Source organism: Alnus glutinosa, chromosome 14 (genome assembly GCF_958979055.1).
Source record: "Alnus glutinosa chromosome 14, dhAlnGlut1.1, whole genome shotgun sequence".
Taxonomy (NCBI): domain Eukaryota; kingdom Viridiplantae; phylum Streptophyta; class Magnoliopsida; order Fagales; family Betulaceae; genus Alnus; species Alnus glutinosa.
Genome location: NC_084899.1, coordinates 8957136 through 8966698, shown reverse-complemented (window position 1 = coordinate 8966698; position 9563 = coordinate 8957136). Strand labels below are relative to the sequence as shown.

The window sequence follows — 9563 nt, the reverse complement described above, 5'->3', positions numbered from 1 at the left end:
TTCTTTGAGGGGGGAGGGGGGTGTTAGAATATTTTATATTATTATCTATATTAGTCGTTTATTCGGTTTCCTTGTATAACTATCATTGATTCTCTTCTTTATTTAAGTCTAGGTTTTCTTGTTCACCACTCTTTATTCTCTTTATAAATATCACTCATTGTAAAGCATTTTTATTATATATAAAATATATTCAAGATGTAGTCCAAACAGTCTTCAGTCATCTTCTCTCTTTTTGCTTCCACTCTCTTTCATTTCTCTTTCATATATTTTATTATATATGTTTACACTTTTTATTTTTGTTGGAATACAACTAAACAACGTATAAATTGTTTTCTTCTTATATCAATCATACTGAATTTGAGAAATGCTACATGCTACATGTATTTCTAGCTCCACACTCTAAGTGCACACTTTCTAATGTGGCAGTAAAATTTATCATTAATGGATCTAAAATTTAATGTAATTCACTGCCACGCCATAAAATATACACTAAAAAGTATATAGTTGAGAGTACGTGTAATATTTTTCTACTAGAAATATATGTTTGACTTGCATGAATCACTCGAAATGGTCAAAAGTCTACTTATGTGTACTAGTCCACTTATCCCCTGCTAGGCTGCTACGTTGCAAATCCCCATTTCCAATGTTAAATACACTTTCCAAAGCATCTGGGAAGTTTACTTATCTACAAAAACTAGAAGATTTCTTCATGATCTGGTGAGACTTTAGCATCATATGACTTGCATATTAATCAAATCGCAGCAGTCTCAAGAAGTTTGTGGAATGAAAGGGCAGCAGGCTCAAGGAGCTTCTGATCCAAGACTCACTTCAAACCCGAAACTTTTTAATTCCCTATGCTACAGCCTTCACCTTAGATACTTACTTCTCCTCAAAGTCATTTAACCGTACGTTCTGCATTAAGCAGCGATGATGACACGTGATCAGTTTTTTATGAGGAGATTAGATCTCATGATAACATATTGAATTGGCTCCGGCTGCTTAAAGCATGAACATTTTGCTTGTTTAATTATAAACCCTGATATAATTATTAAAGTCAACCATCATAGGAGATCATATGGTTTCTAAGAGGTTTAGTACTGTATTAATATTTGGAGTACGAAGGAATTGTCTCCTAATCTTCTGAATAGCATTAAAGTCTTGCTTTATTGGCAAATTATACCTCCTGAAATAAAATAAAATAGTCATTCTTTAATTTGACATGGGTCTATTTTTGAGAATAACTATTCCCTAAGAAGAATATATATTCCTCTAAAAAATTAGACAAATAAATATTCCTAAAGCAATAGACTATATTTTCAAAAAAAAAAAAAAATACCATTCATATTGTCTTATATTTTCTCATAAACTTAAACTTAAAAAAAAAAAAAAAAATCCAAACCAACTTAGTGAATATGAATATTGTGGTTGGTCGTAGAAGCCAGGGATGGTGCGATCAACCCGAAGTCCCATGAGGCCATGAGGGTTGCTGGTAGGCCACCCACATTATTCACTAAATTAAAGACTTTAAATAATCATTCTATTTCACCATCTTTCATTCTCAATAATAATTATTCTCGCCTACTAAATTAGGCTTATAGTTTTGTGGTCAAAACCGTTTGTTTGTCCATTTTTTTTTTGGTTGCCTGGCTAAAATTTACTACACATCAAAGTACTTAATTATCATATTAATTGTATTTATTGTTGTTTTATTTAAATGTAATCAGGCGTAAATCACACGACTATGTCTATGCTAGCTGAAGGCCTTTTCACTAGTCAAAAACTTCCCCAGTATAAATTTAGAAGTAGAATGCTAGCTAGCTGAAGGCCTTTTACTAGTCAAAAACTTTCCCAGTACTACAAATCTAGAAGTAGCAACAAAGTTGGCAAAAAGGCTGCCATACTTCTCCCGTAGCCCATCTTCCTCGATCTCCCAGCAGAAGATCAGAGAGAGAAAAAAGAGCTGAAGGCATGGCTGCCAGCTACACCTGCTCCACATCTTTTTTGTTACTTCCATCTTTTCTTATCCTCCTCCTAATTCTCTTCCTCTTCTTCTCCTCTTCCTTAAACGAATACCATTCCACTCTCTCTCTTTCTTCTTTCACATCTTCCAGTCATAGAAAAACCAGACACACAGCCCCAGATGTAGTTCTCTCAATTTCTATGAATAAAAGCAGTACACACAAGGCTAGTAGTAGTACCAAAATAAGCAACGTACGTAGATAATTCTTTATGTAAAGTACTCGTGCATATATATATGTTTGTTTAAATTTAATTATTGCTATTAATTTTTATGTTTGTTATGAACAGAAGAAAAGTAGTTTAAAGAGAAATGAAGAAGATTTAGCTAGAGCAAGGGCAGCGATACGCGAAGCAGTCCGGTCAAGGAAATATTATACGTCTCAGAAGAAAGAGACTTTTATCCCTAGAGGCTCCGTTTACAGAAATCCATATGCTTTTCACCAGTTGAGTTCAACTCTATCTTTCGTTTTCTTTTTTCAAATGACGTAACCCTAAGGCACAGTCACTTCATGTACTTACTCCCTCCCTGAAAAATTAACACAATACCCATTCAAGGCATCCCCCAATCCATATGCTTTTCACCCGGCCGTTAAGTTTATAAGATTCAAGTTCCTTTTTTCTTTTTCTTTTTTTTTTCTTTCTTTTTAAACAACACGCAACCCAAGAAGAGAATTACTTTGTGTATTCACTCTTGAAAGATAAATTTCAGACCCGTGCAAGGCGTCCCGCCACACATGGACCGTGTAAGACTCGGCTTCACTGGAGTGCAGCCTTAAAAAATTGTTTTCACTCAAAACTTTAGACATGATGGAGTTGCCACTAAGTCCAAAACCTCTGCTACTTGGGCCAACCCATTGGGGTTAAGATTCAACTTAATTACTTTATTTTGTTTTTGCTTTGAAAGATATATAATATGGAATATATATAATTAATCAGGAGCCACGTAGAGATGGTGAAGAGGTTCAGGGTGTGGAGCTACAGCGAAGGAGAGCAGCCATTAGTCCACATTGGGCCAGTAAACGACATATACGCCATAGAAGGGCATTTCATCGAGGAAATAGAAAGCCAGCAAAGCCCCTGCAGGGCTACCCATCCTGAAGAGGCGCACGTATTTTTCCTGCCCCTAAGCGTAGCCAACATTGTTAACTATGTTTATCAGCCTATCACCTCCATATCTGACTTCAATCGTGATCGCCTGCAACGGATTGTAACGGACTACATTCAGATCCTCGCAGATAAGCATCCTTACTGGAACAGAAGCAATGGCGCCGACCATTTCATGCTTTCATGTCACGATTGGGTACGTTAACGGTACATTAATGTGTATACCGTTCAACTTTAAATTCTAATCATTAAATAAATGCTACCTATTTTATTTGAAATGGAGATCAAAAACCAGTATATATGTAAGCATTTACCTCGGGTTCACTAGAATCACCTTTATCTATTTTAAGTTTTTAACTATTTACTTTCACTATTCTATTAAAAATTTGCAATACTTTTTTTTTTATTAGTTCTTTATCTAATTTTACTATTTCTAAAGAGAAGAAAAAAATTATATTGGTCTTTTTTTATTATTATTATTTGTTAGTATATTTATGAGAATTCTCAAGGAGTCAAAGGGCTTGTATTCCCAATCATCACAGTTTCTTGACAAAAACGTTTAAAAGAATAGTAATTATATTTCTCATGTTGAAATGGCTATTTTCATAACTAATTCAGGCACCAGATGTCTCAAATGCAAATCCTGAACTCTTCAAGAACTTCATGAGGGTCCTCTGCAATGCCAACACCTCGGAAGGATTCCGGCCAATAAGAGATGTCTCACTACCTGAAATTCACTTACCGGTCGGAACGCTCGGTGCAGCCCTCCAAGGCAACGCACCAAGCAACCGCTCGATTCTCGCCTTCTTCGCTGGCCGGGAGCACGGAGACATTCGGAAAATCTTGCTGGAGCATTGGAAGGACAAAGATATCGATATACAAGTCCATGAGTATCGCCCTAAAGGACCAAATTACATCAAAACAATGGGGCAGACAAAGTATTGCTTGTGCCCTAGTGGGTTTGAAGTGGCAAGCCCCAGAGTAGCGGAAGCAATTTACATGGGATGTGTGCCGGTGATCATCTCTGATGGCTATCATTTACCCTTTAGTGATGTCCTTAATTGGAACCAGTTTTCTGTACAAATTCCCGTGGAGAGGATACCAGAAATCAAGATAATCTTACAAGGGATTCCCTATGAGAAGTACTCGAAAATGCAGAAAAAGGTATTGAAAGTGCAAAGGCATTTTGTGCTTAATCGGCCTGCTAAGCCATTTGATGTCATTCACATGGTGCTTCACTCGGTGTGGCTGAGGAGACTTAATTTCGCACTTCCAACTTCATAAGCCAAGGAGCCATAATTTTAACATTTTTATTTTACAACTATCTTACAATATTGATGTGACAGTCTTAACCAATCTTTTAATTTTTTTTTTTTTTACGAGAATTGATTCAAAGATTGGTTATTAATTAGAACTATCACGTCAGTATTATGACATAATTGAAAAATAAAAATAATTTCTAGTATTACTCTAATCTTTAGCTAGAGTAGCAACTTGACCACATCAATCAGCCATGTAATATTTTGTTTTTTGAGTGAATTTTTGTAATTTCTGTCCCACATGTTACCCCATAAGCCACCCTTAATTAAAATCTCTCTCCAAATGCAAATGTTTTAGAACAACATATTTGAATAAAGTACTTTTCAACCATATGATCTGAGAACAATTTATTTTTATTATTTGTTTTTTTTTATTATTATTTTATTTGATCTCTTAACAAAGCCATCTTCATTAGCGGGTGTTCTCTCACAATTGTCTGCCAAAAATCAAGTGTGAGAGAATGACAAAAAATAACTTACCTAGCAGGTGTTCTCTCACAATTGTTTGCCAAAAAGTTAAGTGTGAGAGACTGGCAAAAAATAACTTATCTAAATTAATAATAAGTGTTAAATCATTTTATACCTCATAAGAGTTAATCTAAAGTTTTCCAAAAGAAAACCCGTGGAAGTAGTGACTTGTACTTGAAGCAAACTATCATGTGTGAGTGATCCAAGACTCGCTAGAACCCTAGAAATGTATAATTAATAATGTCTTCAAGCAAGTTATTATTCCTTTGGGATTGGAGTAGATTATCTTATCCATCGAATTCCAATACTCCAATCTTCATCTGAAAAAAACTTATTAATTCTTATTCCCCAAAATGGGGATCATAACGTGTGGATTTTTGCTGCGAATAGTGCGCCTGAAGCCAAGCACAGTTGTTATAAAGAGAACTTTCATTCAACAAAATGGATGCTGTAGGAGAAAGAGATAAAATAATTTTCTTTTTTAATAAATTTAATAATATTTATCATACTACTACCAGCATAATCATAGAATATTGTATCTGCTACTATAGATAAATAACAATTTTCTAATCTTGCTAGGGAAAAGAGAAAAAAAAAAAAAAAAAAAAAAAAAAAAAAAAAAAAAAGGGAAACTAATTAAAAGACAAGTCATCTGTGTTCATTTTTCATGTTGACAAATTCAATGTTAAAATATGTTTGGTTATAAGATTTAGGTCTACAGTTAAGTCAGTGTAAAAGTTGATCAAGACATAAGAATTTAAGTTTAATTTGTGTATGTTGTTCAATATAGACCTAATCAAAGTAAAACGACCGTATATTTTGATTCCGAGATCAGATGAAAGCAATCTTAGCAGTGTTGGAAATATAATTCAAATGGTTACAACTTGGTATTTCATGAAGATTTTCCATTTCCAATTCCAATATTTACTATATCAAAATAAGTTGTCAATAGAAGCCTACAAATCTAGACAAAATAGCTTGGTTGGAAGTCGTGTTAACAAGAGTGTTCAATACAATTGATTAGAAGTTCTAGAACAGCTTGGTTAAAGTGACTATTGGTGCGCATCCGAACGGAGTACTTCAAGGCTTCAAAATTTCAACTCTCAAGAGGCTCGATTGCGAGGGTGGTTGCAACTCGTCTAAACAGAAGTCTTCAATACATAAAATTAAGAGTTCCAAAATAGTCTCATTGGAATGCAGTCGAACCACATCCGAATGCCACCAGCAAAAAAACTATGAAACCCTAGCCGAGTTAGTCTAAAAGGCTATGTTGTCCCTTCTTATAACCCATGACTTCTAGACACATAGAGAGACATTATTCTTTCCTTGTGAGAAATTATCATTGTTCTTGAGCCTAAACAAGCCATATACTTCTTATAGTTTCTTTTTTGCCAAATCAAATCACAAAAAAGACTATAGTCACCAGAGTTTTGGTTAATTTGAAGCGGGCGAGATTCGTTCATGAAGGTGATTCATATCCAATAAAGCCAGAAGTTTTAGAGCCACTACGGCTGTAATGCTTCGCATAATTAACACTTATATTTTTATAATATAATATAACAATAACAATAACCTATTATTCAATCTTTCGCATGTTATATACATTAATAAATAGAACGCATTTTAATAAAGGACAATAAAGGACATTCAATTTTAATCTTTCGCAACGATAGTGTAACACTCCGGTCCCACATTGGGAAGATGAGAAATAACCCACATAGAGTGTATGGTTTATAAAGATAGTCATAAGTGCTAAGTCACATATTGCATAGTTACTAGGTGAAATTGAGCTTTATAAGAGATTCTATGGAAGCTCCAAATTGACTATTCCTTTTGGAGTGATAGCCCAGATGTGGCTAATATTTTTTTCTGACCATTCGTAAAGAGTCCAGGAAAAGCTTCAGCGATATCTGCGCTATCACCCCAAAAGGACTAGTCAATTTGAAACTTCCCTACAATTTCTTATAAATTCCAGTTTCACCTAGTAACTAGGCAATGTGGGACTTAGCATTAATGACTATCTTTATAAACCATCCACTCTGTGTGAGCTATTCCTCATCTTCCCAATATTGGACCTAGGTGTTACAAACTCCCGCTTTAAACCTCTGACGTCCTTATTAGGGCCATATTATGTGGTGTTACAGCACCATATGGCCTAGCATTACTAGATGGCTCTAATACCATTTGTAACAAATTAGGAAAAAATGCTAGCCACATCTACGCTATCACTCCAAAAGGACTAGTAAATTTGGAGCTTCCCTAGAATCCCTATTTTTATAAATCATCCACTTTATGTGAGTTATTCTCTATCTTCCTAATGTGTGATCGAGGTGTTACAGGTATTTTCCTACAAGTCCCATGGGACAACATCAACCCGAGCGAGAATGGGTTAAGGGCCTGAGTAGAACATATGGAGTGAAGCTATGATTATTAATACTTATATTTGTAATGCATGATTTCTCTACATTTAAAATACAGGTGAACTATTACCGAAATTATGCCTATCTCATCTCACAATAAAACGTATTTTTCTATAGCATAATAACGGAGACAACATTTTTATCATTTTTGTGAAAAACACATGCCTAATGTAAGAAGATTACAAACTATTGCTCAAAGCTCATTACATAAACCAACTCTACAATAATTTACTTACTAAGTCATCGACTTATGCAGTTACTTTCTTCCACCTATGGAACACCTCAGTATTTTGCAGTTTAGCATGTTGTTACGTTGTAGAGTGAGAAGCTTGCTAAGATGAACATGTCTAACGAATAGCTCGCATTGTCATGTTTGCTTAAATAGAAATTAGTTGCTAGTGTTATTAGAAAGTTTGTTTGGAAGCTCTAAGTCTATATGATGACACATGTTGATGTTTATGATTAGTTGTCTTAGATCATTTATTTCCACTTTCCGCTATAGTATACTCTAATAATTAGAATTACATAGTTAATTTAGCTAATTACCAGTTAATTAGTTTGAATGCACTACAAGTAACACTCCAAATTAAGTTAATCTAATAATTTAATTTTTGGGGCATTGCAGCGGTAGGAGGTGAGCGCATTGTTTACTGGGGTTGCAAGATTTAGTCTTCAAAGTTACAAGGGTTTGTTAAGTAAGAACAATTTGTAATGTAAGGTGAAAATGCCTTTAGGGTTGGCTAGCCCCCTGAGTGGTTTTACTTTTAAAGAGTTCTTCAAAAGGTTTCCAATTCATTATCAAAATCTGTGTTAATTTGTTTTATGGTTAGTTTTATTTTGGTATTGATATATGTGGTGTTTGGCTTTAATGTTGATAACTTTGTTAATCGGGAAATGATTTGTGGGGGACGGCTTACCGTCCCCCAACACACTCTTTACATTAAAATCAAATTTTTTATTAAAAATAGGCTGCGAGACGGTTTCCCGTCCCCTGTATATCAGGCCTCTTGTTAATCATTTTATGTTTGGTAAACTAGATTAATAACAGCTTGGGGTTTAAATTATATTTTTCATTGGTATCAGAGCATTATTTACTTTGTTTAGATTAAATACATGAGTGAGTTCCTTAACCCCTATTGTCATGAAAAATATCAATTCTTTAGTGTGAGTTCTCAAGTGAGAAAGGTCTATGGGTAAGAAAGATAAAAAATAAAAAATAAAAAAATAGTAATTAATGGTACGTTTGGGTGTTCGATTTTTTGAAATCGAAATTCAACTATATATTATTTAGTGCACAAATTCTGAGGCAAAAAAGATGTTTGGGTGATTGATAGAATTTAAATTGTATTTGAAATCATGTTTAGGTGATAGTTGTATGAAAGTATTTTTTTCACAGATAACCATTGTAGGAAATGATTGGAAATATAAAAAGTTGTGTAAAATGATTGAAGTTATGAAAATTAGTGTGAAATAATGATTGAAATAATTATTATTTACGGTCATTCACGCATCTGGAATGATAACGTGTACTTTTGTACCTCAAATGCAATTATGACGCCTTGAAGTGTTGGAGTTCCAAAAAAAAAAAAAAAAAGGTGAATTTAGGTGGAAAAACGGGTTGAATTCGGGTTGTATTAAACCCAAACACTGTAGCAAGTAGAATTTTTTTTTAACTTGCATCCAAACATGCCATAAATGCATCAAATGTCATGAGTGATCTGGTTTTGGACATATTCATGTTGAGTGTTCCAAATTATAAGAAGTATAAAAGAAAATTCATGAAAGTTACAATAAGGGAAAAGTTAGACACTAATGAATTCAAGGGTGTAAACGAGCTGAGTTTAAGCGAGTAGTGCTTGATTGAGCTTGGCTCGATTTGGATTATTTAAAATTTTTATTCAAGTATAAAAATTACAAGGAAATAAATTAAACTAATTTTATTAATGATAATTTCTCAAAAAACAATTACAAAAGAAACAAACATGACCAATATTTTGTCCATCAAGGAAACAAGGTGGATTTGAGATATCTATAATGTGGGAGTGAAAGGATTACACCTTTGGGACAAGATCTATCTTCACGTCATCAAGCCGGTTCTCCCTCTCCCTATAACTACCTCTCCTCACCACGCTCCGTCACGAACATAACCAGCATTTTTCACGAGCAACAATGGACCTGTCTAGAAGAAGGGTGATTTGCAGGACCTTTACTAAGTTGCAAAAGGGAATTCCAC

General features: G+C 34.3%; 1 protein-coding gene across 1 annotated transcript; it reads left to right on the top strand.

Moving 5' to 3' along the window:
* The first annotated feature begins 1843 nt into the window (after nucleotides 1-1843).
* On the top strand, nucleotides 1844-4753 carry LOC133857870 (probable glycosyltransferase At3g42180). Its single transcript, XM_062293237.1, has 4 exons — nucleotides 1844-2211; nucleotides 2308-2462; nucleotides 2956-3319; nucleotides 3742-4753. The coding sequence occupies exons 1-4, from the start codon at nucleotides 1969-1971 to the stop codon at nucleotides 4405-4407; spliced, it is 1428 nt and encodes a 475-aa protein (XP_062149221.1). The 5' UTR covers nucleotides 1844-1968; the 3' UTR covers nucleotides 4408-4753.
* The last annotated feature ends 4810 nt before the right edge of the window (nucleotides 4754-9563 follow it).

Bases quoted from the DNA above. Each gene is read 5' to 3' on its own strand.
- LOC133857870 (XM_062293237.1), top strand. From the start codon at position 1,969: ATGGCTGCCAGCTACACCTGCTCCACATCTTTTTTGTTACTTCCATCT. The intron at 2,212-2,307 runs GTACGTAGATAA...TGTTATGAACAG, and splicing joins GTAGTACCAAAATAAGCAAC to AAGAAAAGTAGTTTAAAGAG. The intron at 2,463-2,955 runs GTTGAGTTCAAC...ATAATTAATCAG, and splicing joins AATCCATATGCTTTTCACCA to GAGCCACGTAGAGATGGTGA.